Source organism: Sorex fumeus, unplaced genomic scaffold, assembly GCF_029834395.1.
Source record: "Sorex fumeus unplaced genomic scaffold, SorFum_2.1 ptg000128l, whole genome shotgun sequence".
Lineage (NCBI taxonomy): Eukaryota > Metazoa > Chordata > Mammalia > Eulipotyphla > Soricidae > Sorex > Sorex fumeus.
Window position 1 is genome coordinate 1,826,606 of NW_026606185.1, and position 16,816 is coordinate 1,843,421.

At 63.7% G+C, this 16,816-nt stretch overlaps 3 protein-coding genes across 4 annotated transcripts; 1 reads left to right on the top strand and 2 right to left on the bottom strand.

Moving 5' to 3' along the window:
- Positions 1-78: 78 nt before the first annotated feature.
- On the bottom strand, positions 79-9,043 carry GGA3 (golgi associated, gamma adaptin ear containing, ARF binding protein 3). Its single transcript, XM_056137889.1, has 17 exons — positions 8,902-9,043; positions 4,770-4,854; positions 4,618-4,693; positions 3,822-3,920; positions 3,150-3,273; positions 2,925-3,028; positions 2,754-2,834; positions 2,520-2,657; positions 2,311-2,392; positions 2,094-2,210; positions 1,767-1,997; positions 1,559-1,629; positions 1,258-1,463; positions 932-1,113; positions 684-853; positions 486-596; positions 79-412 (listed from the first exon to the last, which is right to left on the bottom strand). Exons 1-17 carry the CDS (start codon positions 8,939-8,941, stop codon positions 302-304), a joined length of 2,028 nt encoding a protein of 675 aa, XP_055993864.1. The 5' UTR covers positions 8,942-9,043; the 3' UTR covers positions 79-301.
- A 53-nt stretch (positions 9,044-9,096) lies between these two features.
- Positions 9,097-12,574, top strand: MRPS7 (mitochondrial ribosomal protein S7). Its single transcript, XM_056137878.1, has 5 exons — positions 9,097-9,342; positions 9,825-10,016; positions 10,139-10,202; positions 10,779-10,946; positions 12,099-12,574. Exons 1-5 carry the CDS (start codon positions 9,260-9,262, stop codon positions 12,318-12,320), a joined length of 729 nt encoding a protein of 242 aa, XP_055993853.1. The 5' UTR covers positions 9,097-9,259; the 3' UTR covers positions 12,321-12,574.
- On the bottom strand, positions 12,492-16,235 carry MIF4GD (MIF4G domain containing). 2 transcript variants are annotated; one of them, XM_056137880.1, is made up of 6 exons: positions 15,993-16,235; positions 15,016-15,137; positions 13,700-13,809; positions 13,479-13,634; positions 13,309-13,401; positions 12,492-12,876 (listed from the first exon to the last, which is right to left on the bottom strand). In XM_056137880.1, the coding sequence occupies exons 2-6, from the start codon at positions 15,095-15,097 to the stop codon at positions 12,640-12,642; spliced, it is 678 nt and encodes a 225-aa protein (XP_055993855.1). In that variant the 5' UTR covers positions 15,098-15,137; positions 15,993-16,235; the 3' UTR covers positions 12,492-12,639. The 2 variants fall into 2 exon arrangements, with proteins under 2 accessions (XP_055993855.1, XP_055993854.1); XM_056137879.1 differs by lacking the exon at positions 15,993-16,235 and adding an exon at positions 15,610-15,765 and having other exon boundaries at positions 12,493-12,876.
- Between the last annotated feature and the right edge of the window lie 581 nt (positions 16,236-16,816).

Genomic DNA, 16,816 nt, shown 5'->3' on the forward strand with positions numbered 1-16,816 from the left:
ATCAGGGACAAGCACGAGCTTCGCCCACCTCCTGGGAGGAGCAGGGGCACGTGGCAGTGACCGGGAGGCGGCCGTTCCCTCACTGCAGATCCTGCATCGGGACACATTCCCTGGTGCAGTGTGGGGCCCGGGGCCGTGCCCACTGAGGCCCTGTGGCCACTTCAAGTCACACAGGTAGATAAAGCCAGGTCCTTTAAGGGGCACCGGAGACTCCTAGCAGCTGCCCGCGGCCCCCATTACCCCACAAGCCGTGAGTGCCCGCCGGGGCTTAGAGGGAAGCTTCCAGCCGCGGCCTCGGGGCTCAGAGGTTCCCCCACTGCTCTACAGGCGGGAACTGGTCCACCTCACCCACCTCCGTGTTCTGCTGCTCCCCCAGGGCAAAGGTCAGCCTGTACCGCAGCCTGGCCTTCTCCTGTGGACAGAAGGCAGTGGGTGAGAGGCCTCTTGTGCGCAACCCCCCCAGCCTGGGCCCCACCGGAGCTCACCTTGAGGGGATTGGCCAGCAGCATGACCTGTGTGATGGCTGCTGGGGGCTGCGCTGGGCTGAAGGGGGCCAGCTCAGTCCCCGAGGGCGGCTGCAACTTCACCTTCATGGACTGGGGAGAGGGAGAGAGGCAGTTTGGGGGAGACACGGCGGGGGCCGAGATGCACAAGACCCACTGCTCAGCCGGGCCCCCAGGTACCTTCGGCACAGCAGCCTGCAGCACGATGCCTTTTATGGGTAGGGGGGCCGTGTTCAGCATGGACACCACCACCACCAGCACGTCGGGCCGCCCTGGTGGGCTCTCCTTGGCAAAGTGGAAGAGGATGCGGAAGCCGCTCTTGTCGTAGGCCGTCACGGGGAGCGCGCTGCCTGAGGGGGGACGGGCAGGCCTGCAGCCACTGTGGCCATGCCTCAGTCTCCGCCCGCCCGCCCTCACCCTCCACCTACTAGGCTTGATGGACTCCAACGGAACGTGGACGTTGGCCAGGGAGAGCTCGGGACCCTTCACGGGGCTTCCCTCGGCCTGGAAGAGGGGGCTGCCGGGCCCTGCAGAGAAGGGGAGGAGGGGCCTCACTGGGGGGGCCCCGGGGAAGAAGCTGGAGGTGGCGGGCTTCACCAGGCCGGAGGTCCTGCGGGCAACGGAGAGGCGTCAGGGCAGAGCGGGGGCAGCTGTGGGGGCGCCCTCGGCCCCAAGACACCGAGTCCAGCTGGCTGGGTAAGACCCAAGAACCCCCTGGCTGCAGGGCCCAGCCTGTTCCTTTCCCGCTCCTTACACTTGTGCTGGCTCCAGAAGGTGGCTGGGGGCTGTTGGTGGCGGCACAGCGCTGGGGCCAGCCTGCCCGGGGGCCTGACACTCGGCCAGAAGCAAGGAGCCTGCATGGGCCAGGCCACCAGCGGGCGCGGGGCACAGGGGTGCCAGGGCAGGGGGGCTGTAAGAAGCAGGCTTGGGGCTGAGGAAGTCCAGCTCCGGCTGTTTGCTCTGTTGGGAATGGAAGAGTGATTCGGGGGTCTGTTGGGGGTTCTGGCTTCGGCATCCCCAGGGGAAGGCTTCGGGGATGTCACTGGAGCCCCTACCTGGAACACGGGCCACTGGCCGTTTGCAGCTGGCTCTCTCGGGGGGATGCAGGGGGCTGGGTCAGTGAGGCCTGGAACAGAGGCCACCCGTCGTGAGCACAGGGACAAGCCGGCCCCCACCCCCACCCCAAGCAGCCTCTAAAGGGAGCAGGACACACCACCCACCCTGGGGTCCCAGAGGGACCCCCACAGCGAACACAGGACACACCCAGGCAGAGCAGCTCCTCATCCAGCAGGGAGAGGCTGGTGCTGGGCGGCCCCACGGGGGCCTCGGCCTGGCTGGATGTGCAGCTGCGCGTGGGCACCGAGGCCTGGGGGGGCGGCGGGAGGATGGGGATGCTGGAGGAGGGGGGCGAGGGGGCCGGGCCCGGGGAGGAGCAGTCCGGCGTGTTGGGCTCAGCAAGGTCGATAAGTGTGCCCTGGACAATGCAGCAGTTTCCTGGGGGATGAACGGGACAGGGAGTCAGGCCCAAGGGAGCCGCGGGCGGGGCAGCCTGCGAGTGCCCACCCTTGAGCACTGGAGCCAACCAGGTACCTTCGGAGTCAGGCCCCACGGAGGTGGTCACGTCCCCATTGAGGACTTGTCCTTCCACCACCGCCTTGTAGGAGTTGATGACGCGGGACAGGTTGTCGCTGGCCTGTAGGATGTCCCCTAGAGCAGAGGAGAGACTTCTCGCCGCTGTGACACCTCTGCAGCCACACCCCCGCACAGCCCAGCTCCTAGGTCTCCTGGTCTCCTTCCCGCCGCTCACCCAGGCTGCTGTCGTTGTCTTCCGTCTCGCTGGCCAGCTTGAACAGCGCCCGCCTCTTGCTCTCGCACCGGTCACACAGCTCCTGCCGGCCGCCCGGGCAGACATCAGAGCCGGCTGTGGGCATGCGCTTCGGGTGCCCAGAAACGCCCTCCCCCTCCCACCTCACGGGCTGGGCCCCCCCAGGGGTCAGCGCCCCCGCTGCTGCCTGCCTTCATGAGCTCCTTGTCGGCCTCGGATGAGCCATCACGGCTGTAGTGCAGCAGCATCTCGTGCAGCAGCTTGGCGTTGTTGTTCACCTCCTCCAGCGTGTGCTGGCGCCGGGTCACCTTTTGGATCCGTGCCTCGTCCTGCGCCGGGGCAAGGAGGGAGGGGATGAGCCGTCACCGCGCCCAACCCCCAAGGGAGCAGTGCCAGGCCCTCCCGCGCCTCGTGCTGCCACTCACCTCCTTCACCATGGACTTGATGAGCTTGTTGGCCTCCTGCAGGTCATCTGGGTTCTTGCTTTTCAACAGCTTGGCTAACAGCTGGGAGAGAGGTGGGGGTCTGGTGAGGGCACAGAGTGCCTGGTGGGGGGCAGGGGGCCCCAGGGAGCCATAGCCCATGAGGTCACTCACCTTCGATTTTTCCTCATCATCAAAGACGGGGTTTTTGGGACGTGGCGGTGGGGAGGGGATGAGCGTGCGGTCCATGGGGATGGGGGGGTCACTCTGCACGATGCCTGGAGGGGCAGAGGGCAGCAGAGCTGGATCCGGTGCCTGAGCGGCCCTGCCCCCACACTCCCCACCAGCAGGACCCAAGGAGGCAGGGCCGGTGGCCCTGCCCCCTTGCTGCGCACGGACCCTGTCTCCTCAGCATGTGGTATGCGTCCTTGATCTTGCATTCCTCGGGCAGGGCCAGCGTCCAGCTGAACAGCAGCTCAATGACCTTGGTCCTCACTCTCTCTGATACCCTGTCCCCCAGGTACTGGGGCCGAAGGAAGCGAGTGGCCACATCAGCCTGGGCCGAGGCAGAACCCAGGACAACAGGGTCCCCACAGAAGGGGGGCTGGACAAACTTCAGGGGATGGTGATGGCCATGAATGGGAAAACCAGACTGGATTTGACAGTATCCCGAGCACCACCAGGAGGGCCCTGAGCACTGCTGGGTGTGGTTCAAAAACTAGAAAAACAAACCAACCCCCAACCAAAAACCTAAAAGTGATAGGTGGTCGGTGGGGGAGGGTCCCGGGCCTGGAAAATGGTGTCAGGCAGGGTCTCACCCCTGCACTGCACCCACCACCGGCCAGACCCCACGTGCCCTGGCCCCGAGAAGAAAGCCCGTCGTTCTGTGGCAGTGCCTGTCACGGGGAAAGCAAGGGGCATGGGGGGGTGTTCCCTGCTTCAGCCAGGCCTGCCCACGGGGCACAGCAAGAATAGGCTCTGGGAGCTGCTTGCGGGCAGTGGACTGATTGGGTGGTGGACAGGGGACAGGACAACACCAAGGGGTCCAGAAATGACGGGGCGGTCACTGACCTTTGGGGACACGACCTTGATCAGCTCATTCAGGAAGCGGAATTTGCCCACTTCATTATGAAACCGCCTCCCGCAGTTCTTCATGCACGCCTCCAGCACCTGCAGTGGGGCGGCACTGATGGGCCAGAGAGCACAGGGCCGGGGAACAGGGACAGAGAGCACAGGGTTGGGGAACATGGGACTCGGGGGAGTCAGAGGGCTGGGGAGAGTGACAGGACCCAGCCCGGCTCAGCAGTACCGTAACCCTGAGCCCAGACAGGAGGTAGGTCAGAAGGTCAGTCCACTGCCCACAAGGTTCTGCCGAGGGAGCCGGGGAGCAAGCCCAGGGTATCTGCACTGACGTCCCTCGGCCTCTCTCCTCCCCGGGGAGAGAACGTACAAGGCTCAGGCCACAGAACTACCCCACCCACCGACACGCCCCCCTCCCCTCCCCCCACCGGCCCAGGCCGCACACAGCCCGTGGGGCTGGTCCTGCTCACATCTGGACAAAGGCCCAGCTGTGGCAGGGTCCTGGGGGTAGAGCCAGCCCTGGCAGTCTCCAGGCCTTTGTTCCAGGTGATGCGGCAGACCCAGGGTCCCCTTGACCACCCGGGTTTCTGGGACCATGGGAATCCGGCTGCTGGGGCTCCGCCCGTGCGACCCTCCCTGTGGGCAGTGGCGTGGGTCACGGGACACGGCTGCTCCGGGCCCCCACAGCCCCCCGAGGCCCGAGGGCTCTATTCTGCTGCCCCCACCGGGCTGCTCGCACCCAGCCCTCAGCACACACGACCATACAGCCGGAGCAAACGGTTCCTACCGTCAGCGCCTGCACGGCTTCCCACTCCTGCGGGGATTGGATCTTGTGGGCCAGCAGCCGCACCGCGATCTGGGGCCTGGGGAACAAGCAGAGCCCCGTGGTGAGGTGGCAGCTGGCCGTGCCCCTTGCTCCCCTCCCGCCCCGTGACTCACCCCTCCAGCTCAGTGTTGATCTGGTCGCAGAAGCCAATGATGTACTCCCAGTCCTCCTGGCGGTTGGAAGGGTTGGTGGCTTTATCTGGGGACAAACCGGAGGGGACCAGGGTCACAATGAGCAAAGCAGTGGGTGGGCTGGCGGCATGAAGAAGGCTTCGTTTTTTTTGGTGTTGTTTTTTTGGGGGGGGGCCACACAGAGTGATGCTCAGGGGCTACACCCTTTGGTGCCCAGGGGATCATATGGGATGCCGGGGATCGAACCTGAGTCAGCCATGTGCAAAGCAAACACCCTGCCCGCTGTACTATCACTCCAGCCCCAGGGTGAGGTGCTTGGCTCCGACTCCCGTCCCCTAATAGATGTTCCCTAGTTTCAGTCCCGGGCACTGCAGGTCCCTGGGCAATACACTGGGAGAAGCCCCCCGAACACCACCAGGTGTGGTCCCCAAACAACCAAACCATGCACAGGCGGACACGGATGCACACACGACAGAAACGGTCCATGCTCGTCAGAACAGTTTCCGGGGGCCAGAGAGACAGCACAGGACAGCGGGAGGGCGCTTGCCTCGCATGCGGCTGATGGTTCAATCCTGGCACCCCATAAGCCCCCCCCCCCCCAGAGAACCACTAAGAGTGATTTCTGAGCACAAAGCCAGGAGTAAGCCCTGAGCTCCATCGGGTGTGGCCCAAACACAAAAACTAAAGGAAAACAAATGCAAGGCTGATGGCCTCTGTGCCTCTGTCCCTCCCTGACCTGGCTGCGGGACACACGTGTGTGCGTGCACACACACACACACACACACACACACACATACACACACAGAGCAGGGGTGGCCACAACTGCCCTTGGTATTGCCACCTGACAACGATCACAGCTTAAGGTGCTGGCATTCTCTTGCTGCAAAGAGCTGCAGGAAAGGCATCATCCGGTGAGAGCAGCACCCCACACCCAAGCTGACAAGACACACATACGCACACACGTACTCACACATGCATACACAGAAAAGCTTTTTCAAGGAGAGTCAAGGACAGGCGCCCCCCGCACACCCCAGCTCTGTGCTCACACACAGCACAGCTAGGAAAGCTTTTTCCCAGGATACTTTGGAAGATACCGTCAAGCGCAGGGGCCACCCCCTCCCCGCCCCGCCCCCAACACAGACACACACACTCTCTCAAATACACGTCCTGTTCTCAGGAGCACACAGAGCCCCCCCCCCCCCCCCCCGCCCGCCCGCACGTCACACTCCCCCCTCCACTGTTTGCCTGGTCCCAAGAGCCCCACTTCCTGTCACCCAGACAGGCCTTCTGGCTGCAGGTCTGTAGGGGGCGCTGGGCCCACGCGTGGCCCTGATTCAGGGTTTCAGCTTCACAGCACCCACCAGCCCGGCTCCTGGAGCCACCCCTGGGGCTAATCCCAGTCAATGGGCTCCTCCTCCCACCTTGAGCAGACATAGCAAGCAGCAAACCCGGTGCCTGCACACGGCCTCCTCACCTGCAGCCCTGCTAAGGCCCTGGTATGACCAGAAACCTGGCCTGTCCCCAGGGACTCGGGACAAGTTCTATGGAGCAAAGACCCAGAAGCCAGCTGCGGCCAGAAGCTGGGCAGGCGCTGAAGTGACAGTACAGTGGGTACAGCACTAGTCTTGCACGTGGCTGCCCCGGGTTCAATCCTAGACACTCCACAGGACACCCCACCCCATGATGCCCTGCCAGCCGTGATCCCTGAGCCCTGCTGGGGGTGGCCGCAAACTGAACTAAAACGAAGCCAAAACAGAGAGAGGACTGGGGCTAATGCCTGAATCTGCTCACAAATGCTGCTGCGAGGTTCCTCCCACTCAGAAAGCTTAGCCCAGGGCAGGGGCTGCGAAGCAACTGAGGCTCTGCCCGGAAGCCACACACCCCCACCCCTCCTGCAGAAAGCACCTCAAGGCAGGGCACTGCTCCATCACTCTTTGGAGAAACGTGGCCCCCTTGCGAAGGCTGCTGCCTCTTTCACACAAACCTTCCTCTCTCCTTCCCTTCTCAGGCAGGCTGTGTCCCCGACTGGTCACAGGAAATGCCAAGCTCCCCGCTCACTGCCATGAGTGCTCACTCCCGCCTGTGAAAGCCTCTCCTGCCGGCAGAGCCTGTGTCCGTGGGGCCCCCAGAAGCTCGGACCCTCCACTCTCTGGGGTCTCCTCGGTCAGGTCCAGCAGTGCAGGGGAGCAGGAAACGGGGTGAGCCTGCAGGGTGAGCATTGTGTGCCTGGGCTTCTCTCCAGCCACTTCCGGCCTTAAGGCTGGGCTCAAACGCTGGCCCTCACTAACTCGCTTTCTCCTCCACACCCCACACCCAGGCTCCCACAGTATCTGCGCTTGAGTGCTCCAGGATATTGCCTTTGTGTCTTTGTAAGCTGGGTCACACCTGGTGGTGTTAAGGGGATCAGGGGGCCTGGGGATTGAGCCCACCAGCGCCCACACTCAGCACATGCCCAGGCTGCCAGGCCATCTCCCGGGGCCCTGGAGCATTCTTTCCTCCTCACACCCAACTATGCCCAGGGCTCACTCCTGGCTTTCCATTCAGGGGTCATTCTGGAAGACTCGAGGATCAGACCGAGTGCAGGGGACCAAACCCAGGACAGCCACAGGCTAGTGCCTTCGTCCACCCTGTACTATCTCTTCACCCCAAGGATCTGTATCTTTCACTTTATTTTTAATGAAGCAACAACATGGTTTATTGAAACTTATTTAGAAAGACAGAGAGGAGAAAAAGGGAGAAAATGTGTTCAAGAGAGAACATGGGCCGCAGAGAAATGCAGACAAGCGAGACTCTGTTCCCGGGAACACACGGCTGGTTGAGCAGCCTCTCCCCAGCTTCTGCCCTACCCACCCCCATCACCTTCCCCCAGGACAAGCCCAGCTCCAGCAATCCTGGTGACAGGTCAGAGGTGACAGAACCGCAAGCTGAGCCTCCACTGCACGGTCACTCCATCCTCAGAACCATACAAGCCAACAGATGCTACCCAAGGAAGGGCCTCCCTGCTCCAGGAGCAAGCAGTGACTTGGAGGCCAGAAAGATAGTACAGTGGGTAGGGTCCTGGCCTTGCACCCGCCACACCGTAACCCCATATGGTTCCCTGAGCGGTGCCACGAGAGATCCCTAAGCACAGAGACAGGAGTAAGCCCTGAGCAGTACCAGTGTGTGCTCTCCCCTCTCCGCCAAGAAAAAAAAAGTGCCAAATGGGCACACAGTCTTCCAGGTACCTCCCAGTGTGTCCCACGACCCCCGTCCCCACCCTCAGGGCTCCCTCAAAACACCCTCTACTCCAAACCCTAACCCTGGGCTGGCCCATCGCGACGGCTATTATCTGAGCATCCGCGCGTCTGAGCCAATTACGGTGCAGGGCGCCTGCCGGGTGGCTCCGGGCAAGGGCTCCGGTGACTGTCACGCTGCCCTGCTTCTGCGACCCGATGATGGGCACTCGATACAGGGACGAGTCTGGAGCCCTGAGGACCTTCCTGCAATCGCAGATCTCGCCCTGGCAGCCCAGGGGAACCCCGCGGAAGGTGCCCGGCGAGGAGAGGCCCCAAGGGACCCCAGCTTCGGAAGGGAGGTGCCAGCAGACGTGGGGCTGCCCGCCCGGGGCCGCGTCTCGCCGTCCCCGCAGCCCGCCACTGTCCAAGGTCTGGAGTCACTGAGCGTGGCCCCCAGGGCCCCCCCAACCTGCAGAAGAACGAAGGCGCGAACCTTCCGCGGCTGGGCCGGGCTCCCCTAAGAGCGCGAAGTGCGCTCCTGGCGCGCCTCGGAGCGAAGGCGGCGAGTGAGGACCTAGGGATGCTGCGCGGGGGAGCGCGGGGCGCGGCGGGGCCCCGAGTGCCCGGGGCGGGCGCCCCCTCCGGACTCTTCCCACCGCCGACGTTCTGCCGGCGGAAGCCCCCCTCTCTCTTCAAGATGCCCGGCGACCCTCTCCGAATTCGCGGGGCGCCGTTCTGGAGCGCGGGGTCCCCGGGGCCTGCGAGTGGGCGCGCGGCCCCGCCGTGTCCCGAGCGCGCGGGGGCCCGTTCCCGGCAGCCCCCGAGCTCGCGGCCGGCGGGGCGCGCGCGGGCAGGCAGGCGTGGGCGCGAGGCGCGGGGCGCGGGCGGCGGCTACTCACTCAGCCAGGACTCCAGGCTCTCCCCTTCCGCCTCCGCCATATTGCCGCCTCCCGGGCCGGCCCCGAGCCCTCAACGCTCGCGAGAGCGCGCGCGAGCCCGGCGCGGGCGGGGCCTGCATGGGGGCTTGCGACGAGAGCGAGCCGCCGCCCCGAGGCGCGCCCGTCTGCGGCGGGTGGCGGGGCGCAGCTGCTCTCCTTGGGCGCTTCCTTTGGGACCTCGGAGCAGGCGACCTTTAACGCCCTGGCTCATAGGATGCTGCGCTGAGGCCGGGGCCGGGGGCGCCTTCTCTCGCCGTCTCCCGTCATTCGCTCAGGCACGCCGCGGACAGCCCGCGCGGGGTCCTCGCCGCCAGCCAAGATGGCTGCCCCCGCGGGGAGAGCTGCGCGAGGGTGGTCGCGGCTGGTGCTGAGCGTGCGCGGCGCCGCTCTGCGGCTTCCAGGGTAAGGGGTCGGGGCGACAGCCGGGGTCCGCGCAGGCCTGGACGTCGAGACCTGCGGGGAAGGAAAGGCGCCACGGGCAGGTCGCGCAGGGACGGGAGAGGGCCCGCGGGCCGCGAGTGCTGCAGCCTTAACGCGCTGCGTGACCTTCGGCGGGGCCGGTCTGCAGCCCGAGCGAGGGTTCGGGCGGGTGCAGGGCTCCGCTCGGAGCTGAGTGCGGCTGCTCAAGGGCTCCGCGCTGGGGTGGGGTGGTCGGTGCGTTGCCGCGTAGGGGCTTAGGGACCCCTAGGCCGAGCTCGGGAGCCACTCTTACCGTTTTCTCGGGCGGAGGAGCTCTCCCGGCCCGTTGGGGAGAGGCCCTCGCCTCTTGCCGGGTCTCCTGCAGCTCCCCCTTGTGCCCGGGCTGGCATCTGTGCCCATTGTTGAGTCAAGCCCTTTCACTTGTGGGGTCAACTTTTGTCCTCTGCATACCCCCGCACCCCCAGGCTGACCCAGGTGAGGGGGAGCCGCTATGGTCCCGAATATAAGGACCCCCAAGTTGACAAGGCGTATTACCGCAAGCCGCTGGCCGAGCTCAGTGAGGAAGACAAGTATGAGCGGGAGCGTAGGAAGACGCAGCTTTTCAAAGCCACCCCGGCCAAGAGCATCATCTCCGTGTTCGAGGACCCTGTGATTAGGTGCGACGGGAGCGCACGCTTTGGTTCTGTTAACTGGGACTGTTTGGGGAGGGTGGGATGCCACCGACCGGAATCTGGGGTTCAGCCCCCAAAAGCTGAACGTGTCGTTTTTTTCCCTTCAGTAAATTCACCAACATGATGATGAAGGGAGGAAACAAAGTGCTGGCCAGGTCGCTCATGACACAGGTAAGCAGACATGACACAGGCATGGATTTCCAGGGGGCCAGAGAGATGGGTTAGCAGGTAAAGTGCTTGCTTTGCATGCGGTCCACCTGGGTCCAGCCCCCAGTATCCAGCATCCCATATGGTGCCCTGAACCCCACAAGTGATTCCTGAGCGCAGAGTAAGGAGTAATGCCTGAACATTGCTGGGTGTGACCCCAAAACAAAACAACTTACTGGGTCCCAGGAGAGCACAGGAGAAAGGCATTGCCTTGAGTCCTGCCCACCTGGCTCAGTCCCTGCCACCACATGCAGTCCCTTAAGCACTGCCCAGCGTAAGCAGAAACAAAAACAATGAAAAGAACTTTGTATTTGCAGGCATGCTGGGCCCAAGTCACATGCCACCCCCTGACACATCTCAGCCCCTCCCCCACAGCCTGCTTCTGTCCTGTTCCACTCAGACACAGAGCACTTTGGAACTCCCAGACTTGTTGGCAGAGGGGATAGCTGGGAATCACAGGCCAAGGCACTGGCCAAGGTGACGAGCTAGGCAAAGGCTCCAGGGAGCCGGGCCAGCCGCTGCCACCATGTCCCTTTGCAGACTCTGGAAACTGTAAAGAGGAAGCAGTTTGAGAAGTACCACGCGGCCTCCGCCGAGGCTCAAGTCAGTATTGAGCGCAACCCCTACACCATCTTCCACCAGGCACTGAAGAACTGTGAGCCTGTGATCGGGCTGGTGCCCATCCTCAAGGGCGGCCACTTCTACCAGGTGAGCGGGTGCGACCAGACTGATAGATCTGAAGGGCCTGGACCCACCAGGAATGCCAGAAATGGTAGCCAGACATCGGGGTCCTGGTGTCCCCCCACACCAGTCAGGAGTGCCCTTGAAGAGTAGCTAATAATCAAGAGACATAATGGAAAGTGGAAAACGAAGCATTATCCTTATCTTTTCTGGGGGCTGGAGCGCTAATACAGCAGGTAGGACATTTGCCTTCCACACAACTGACCCGGGTTTGATCCTCGGCATCCCATACTGTTCCCTGAACACTACCAAGGGTGATTCCTGAGTACAGAGCCAAGAGGAATAACCCCTGAGCACACTAAGCGTGCCCCCCCGCCCCAAGCACATCTCTTTTTTTGGACATCCCCCGTACCTCCATTCCTCTGTCCAGTCCTGAGCCCTAAATCGGAAACTTGTGTTTCCAAATATTACCTGGTGTCTGGCCTGGTGCGGACGGTGACTGATGTTTCATCGCTTTTGTTGATCTGAGTAAGGGGTCTATGTTATAGGCTTTAACTGTACTTGTCACGAGTAGGGCTTCTTGTTTCTGTCTTAATACAGTTCCCATCCCGTTTGGGAGATACTGCAGGGACGATGCACTGTAGTGCTGGGTGCAAACCTGGGCCTCTCACCGGCACAGCATGTGCTCCAGTGAGCCAGTGATCTCTCTGGCCCAATCACGGAAGCTTAGGACAGTGAGCCAGTGCATCTCTGGCCCTGTTACGAAAGCTTAGGGCATGGGCTCATTATATCTGTGTCCCGGGCCCGGTGTACAGCGTATGTCAGGGCCCTGACCAATGATTCTTGGCTAAGTCCCAGCCAACTTGTACCAGTTGCTGCTTTAATCAACTTGATTGAGCTTCCGTTTAAGGTTTGGACTTGGGGCTACTTCTGACTTGGTGCTGGGGGTGGGTTCGTTGCCAGTGGTGTTCAGAGGAACATGCAGTGCCAGGGATCGAACCCAGGGTTTCCACATGCGAAGCCTGGAGCTTCCATTTGGTGCTGAAGGGCTGCATGAGAGCCAGGCCCTTCGCGAGGCTCACCGGGGCTGGTCCCTGGGAACTGGCCACTTGGAGTTGCAAGTCAGGTGGTGGCCTCTTGGCAACCCCGCGCCCACCCTGCCACATGCTGTCCCGGCAGGTCCCTGTGCCGCTGGGAGACCAGCGGCGGCGCTTTCTGGCCATGAAGTGGATGATCACCGAGTGCCGAAAGAAGAAGCCCCGGCGGATGCTGATGCCCGAGAAGCTGGCACGCGAGCTGCTCGAGGCCTTCCACAACCAGGGCCCCGTGGTCAAGAGGAAGCACGACATGCACAAGATGGCCGAGGCCAACCGGGCCCTTGCCCACTACCGCTGGTGGTAGGGGCGCAGGGAGAGGGACCTGAGCTCTGTGCGGGCTGCAGCCACCCGGCCCCATCACCCTGCAAGGAGGGAACATGGCGACTTTGGGTTCCCCGAGTCCTGTGGCAGCTCAGGGCCCCTCCGGCCCTCTGCCTGGAGACCCAGGGACGCCTGGAAGGAAGCCGCTTTTGTGTTAGCAAAGGTTTATTAGAAAATCTCCCCAGCTCCCGCAAAGCACCTGCCACCATTAAACCTGCAGCTGGGCTGCTCCCAGGCCCCGCGTGTCCCAAGTGGTGTCTGTGACCTGTGCGTGCTCGGCCCCAGAGGTGGGCAGAGGGTGGCTAGCTGGCGTCGTCGGAGACCTCACTGTAGTAGTAGCGGTGGGCGGCAGGGGTGGTCTTCCAGCCGGCCGCCCGGAACTCGATGATCTCCAACAGCAGCAACTGTGCCAGGGAGCTGAGGCCGGCGGGCAGCAGGAAGCCATCGCGGAGCAGCATAAAGAGTTCGTCCATGCGCTGCCCGTTCACCTTCTCCAGCTGCTCTCCGACCCGGTGCAGCTGCAGCACCAAGCAGTCCACCTGGCGGGGTGTGGGGTGAGCGGGCGGCCGGGACAGGGCCTCTCCGGGGACCAGCCGACCCCTCCCTGTGGCCACCTGGCGGGAAGGGGCGAGTGTGTGGGCTCCTCGCCAGAGCCATCCTGTCTTTAGTTCGGGGCTCACACTGGTGGTGCTCTGGGCTCACTCCTTGGAGGGACTCTGCACCTCAGGAATCAAACCATGATCTTCCCCGTGCAGGCAAAGCATCCTCCCTCCTGGCCTTTCTGGGCCCTACTTCTACTCCCCTACCTCCTACAGTTTGACTTCCGGGCTGGCCCCCGTGACTGCTGGGGGTCCTCTGCATCGCCCCTGTGCGGGGGCTTCTCACTGAATTCCAGGCCTGGCAGCTCCAAGCCCAGAGTGCTTATCCCTGAAGCACCCATGTGCCTCCGAGGGTGCCTGTGCCCACCTCACCTCCTCCTCCACGCTCAGGCTGTCAGGCTGCGCCAGCCGGAAGAGACAGTCATAGATGGGGTTCACCAGGGCCATCATGGGCATGTTGCTGACCTGCCGGAGTACAGGAGTGACCCAAGGGCCCACGTGGTGGCATGGGGGGACAGGGAGTGGGGCCTCCAGGGCCTCACCCTCAGGTAGTCGAAGATATTGCAGATGAAGGTGACGTAGCAGACCCAGGCCTGCGGGGAGCGGGCGCGCAGCTGCTCCCGGGTCTGGAACTCGTGCTGCAGCCGGTTGAGGAGACCCCGCCGGAAGACATTCTGGCCTGTCTGCTTGCCCTCAGCCTGCGGGGGACAGGGTCTGAGCAGCTGCAGCGCGGCCCCTCACGCCTCCCCCGCGCCCCACGCACCTGGATAATGGCGTTGCACAGGCGGCCTGCCTCCCTGCTAAACACACAGTCCCGCAGAGATTGATCCACCACCACGCCAGCCACTTTCTCCAGGTCCACAGCGCCCGGGTCTGCAGGGGAGGAGGCTGCTGAGTGCTCCTGAGAGGACTCGGGTGCTGACCGAGCAGCTGCCCCTTCGTCTCTTCAAGGCAGGAGGCCAGGGAGCCAGGCTGTGACAAGGGGGCGAGCAAGGTCCAGAATTCTGTCTCTAGACCCAGGGACCCCAGTTAGCTTGCTGCAAGCAGGGCTGAAGATCTCTGGGTCTCTGGGGGTGGTTCCCCCAAGCCCTGGAAGCACAGCATAGGAAACCCCCCCCCAAAAAAACAAAATTAGGTAAAATATAGCACAGCACATGTGTAGCATGTACCGGATCAGGGGCCTATTCAGCATCATGGCCTCCCAAGCCCTGGTGGGGGTCCCCTGGGGACCCATGACCTTGCGTCACGTCTGGCCCTTGCACTGTGTGGCCAAGAATTACTGGGGCTGAAGCGATAACACAGCAGGGAGGGCATTTGCCTTACACATGGCAGACCCAGGTTCGATCTCTGGCATCCCATATGGTCCCTCAAACACCACCAGGAGTGATTACTGAGTGCAGAGCCAGGAGTAACCGCTGAGCATCGCCGGGTGTGACCGCCCCCCCCCCAAAAAAAAAAACTACTGTAAATTACTGTTGAGAACCTGAACCTCCTAAGCACTGGTTGTAAGGTTCTTCCCTAGTCACTCAAGGCCCCCGGGCCAGGCAAGGGGCCCAGGCAGGCCAGCTGCTTCTCAGTGGGGCTGAGTGAGTGGCGGGGTTGACCAAGAACTGGGCTGGCCTCTGACAATGCCCAGCACATGCCCACCTTGCCTGGCACAGACGCCCCTACACTTTCAGTATGCACACAGGGACGCAAGGGGACAGGAGAAGACCCTCTGCCCCGCCCCTGCCCCAAAGCAGGCTGACAGCCTGTAAAGCTTCCTAGTCCACAAGCTGAGCTGATTCGGGGCCACGCCCCCCAATATCAGTTTTCAAGCCGCCTGTCTTCCAGCTAGGGAACTGCATTGGATCTTGATTCTCAGAAATGAGGTGGGCCGGGCACCCCTGTGCTCAGATGGGCTTCACTCACTTTTCTTTTGCGGGGTGGTGGGGGGGGGAGTCTGGTGAGGGGGTGTGTCACGTCCAGTGGTGCTCAGGGCTTGGGTACGTGTTCAGGGATCGTCACTCCCGGTGGGGCTCAGGGGACTCTGAGGGTTGGTGCCCTCCCGCTGTCCCATTGCTCTGGCCCCGCACTCACCCTTGAGGGCCGTCTTCAGCAGCTGCTGAGTCTGCGCGTCGAAAGACTGGATCCTGTACTCCTCTCGCCCCTGTTCCCCCATCGCCCGCACACCTGTCCTGGGGTGGGCCTAACTGCCACGCCTGCAAGGGGAGCCAGGGACCCGGCTCAGGGAGTCCCCTCCAGCGAGGACACACCTGCGACTCAGCCCAGGCGCCCCGCCCACTGCCCCGTGGCCAGAGGGAGACTGGCACTGCCTGGCCGAGAGCGGCCCAGCGCGGTTCCAGGAGCTGGACGGCCGACCCAGCCCCGCTCCCCAGGCTTCCGGGCCGGCCCGAGCGAGTGGATGGGTGCAGGAGCCCCAGCCGCGCGGGGCCCGGGCCCCTCCCAGGACCAACTGGTTCAACTGGCTCCCCGCGGGGCGAGCCCGGCCCAACCGGGCAGAGGAGAGCCCGCAGGTGTGTCCCGCTGAGTTTGCTCTGGGGCCGCGTCCCCCCGCTCCGGCCACGGGAAGCGATCTCGGGTTGGGGGGAGCTTCAGCCTGCGCGGCCGCCCCGAGCTGGACACTCCCCCGCGCGAAGCCCGCCGCCGGGGACCTCAGCGCCGGGCCCCCACCTGCTGCCCCGGCGCCGCGCCCGCGTGCCCGCAGGCCGCCCGGTGGACATGGTGCGCGCCCCGCATCCACGAGGAGCCGCCGGTGCGGTCGCCGCTTAGGTCACTTCCTAGCGCGGCGCCGTGGCGGGTCAGCGGGGCGGGACCACGGGGCCGGGGGCGGGCTCTGGGTGGGACTACCGGTAGGGGGCGGGGCCTAGGGACGAGGGGCGGGGCCTTCTTTGGAGGCGGGTCTTGACGGGGCGGGCCTTCTCCTTAGCGCCACCTACCGGGGCCCCGACGGCTCTGCCCTTGCCGCGGGCCGAGGACGCTGGCCTCTAGCCCAGGCGGGGGCCGCGCTGGACGTCAGTGGACACTGCCCCTGCACCGCCCTGTCTCCCCCTCACCTGACACAGGCCGATTCGCGACCAACGATGGCTCGTCGGCGCTGGGTCGGATATGCTCTCCGGCCTGCATGAAGCTCCGGGTGTCCTGCGGGGACAGCTCTCCGCTGCCCCCCCGCCAGGGGCTCGGAGTAAGCAGGTCGCAGGAGGACACGGGCGGGCGCGCGGCGTGGGAGGAGCCTGAGCGGGGCGTGGCCGCGTCGGGAGAGCAGGGGGAGGGCAGTGGGGCCCTGCCCTGGGGCCCCATCACACACTCCTTCCCCTCCCACGCCACTTCCCACCCGTAGGGGTAAAAGTTGAGGACCCACAGGCAGCCAGAAGCGCCCAGGTGACAGCTTGCCAGATACAGGGAGTGACCATGACGCTGGCCAGCAGTCACACTCCGTCCCTCTAGGCTTGGAGCTAGGGCAAGGTGAAGGACATAGGCCCAGTTCCCTCTTCAGATCCAGCCATGGGTACACCGGACCTTAGAAGCTGACCCAGAACTGCTTGCCTGAGACAAGTGAAGAATGTCAGGGGCATCTCCAGCTGAATGAACCCCACAGTGGTCCCCGAAAAACAGGGGCAAGACCTGAGCGATGGCACAGTGGGAAGGGCACTTGCCCTGCACGCATTTGACCTGGGTTTGATCTCCAACACCTTATAGGGTCCCCGAGCCTGCCAGGAGTGACCTCTCTGTGCAGAGTCAGGAGTCAGCCCTGAGCATGCGCCAGGCATAGCCCCAAAACCAAAAATAGAAAGGAACCTCTCAAAGGAGGGACCTTTCTCTGAGAAGTTCCTATTCCCCAATGCTGTGGCCACATCTGCGCTTTGCCTGGGCCTTTGGA

Bases quoted from the DNA above. Each gene is read 5' to 3' on its own strand.
- GGA3 (XM_056137889.1), bottom strand. From the start codon at position 8,941: ATGGCGGAGGCGGAAGGGGAGAGCCTGGAGTCCTGGCTGA. The intron at 3,029-3,149 runs GTCCGTGCGCAG...CTGCCCCTCCAG, and splicing joins CCACATGCTGAGGAGACAGG to GCATCGTGCAGAGTGACCCC. The intron at 413-485 runs GTGAGCTCCGGT...TTCTGTCCACAG, and splicing joins TGCTGGCCAATCCCCTCAAG to GAGAAGGCCAGGCTGCGGTA.
- MRPS7 (XM_056137878.1), top strand. From the start codon at position 9,260: ATGGCTGCCCCCGCGGGGAGAGCTGCGCGAGGGTGGTCGCGGCTGGTG. The intron at 9,343-9,824 runs GTAAGGGGTCGG...CCGCACCCCCAG, and splicing joins GCCGCTCTGCGGCTTCCAGG to GCTGACCCAGGTGAGGGGGA. The intron at 10,017-10,138 runs GTGCGACGGGAG...TTTTCCCTTCAG, and splicing joins TTCGAGGACCCTGTGATTAG to TAAATTCACCAACATGATGA.
- MIF4GD (XM_056137880.1), bottom strand. From the start codon at position 15,097: ATGGGGGAACAGGGGCGAGAGGAGTACAGGATCCAGTCTTTCGACGCG. The intron at 13,635-13,699 runs GTGCGTGGGGCG...TGTCCCCCGCAG, and splicing joins TGTGCAACGCCATTATCCAG to GCTGAGGGCAAGCAGACAGG. The intron at 13,402-13,478 runs GTGAGGCCCTGG...GTACTCCGGCAG, and splicing joins ATATCTTCGACTACCTGAGG to GTCAGCAACATGCCCATGAT.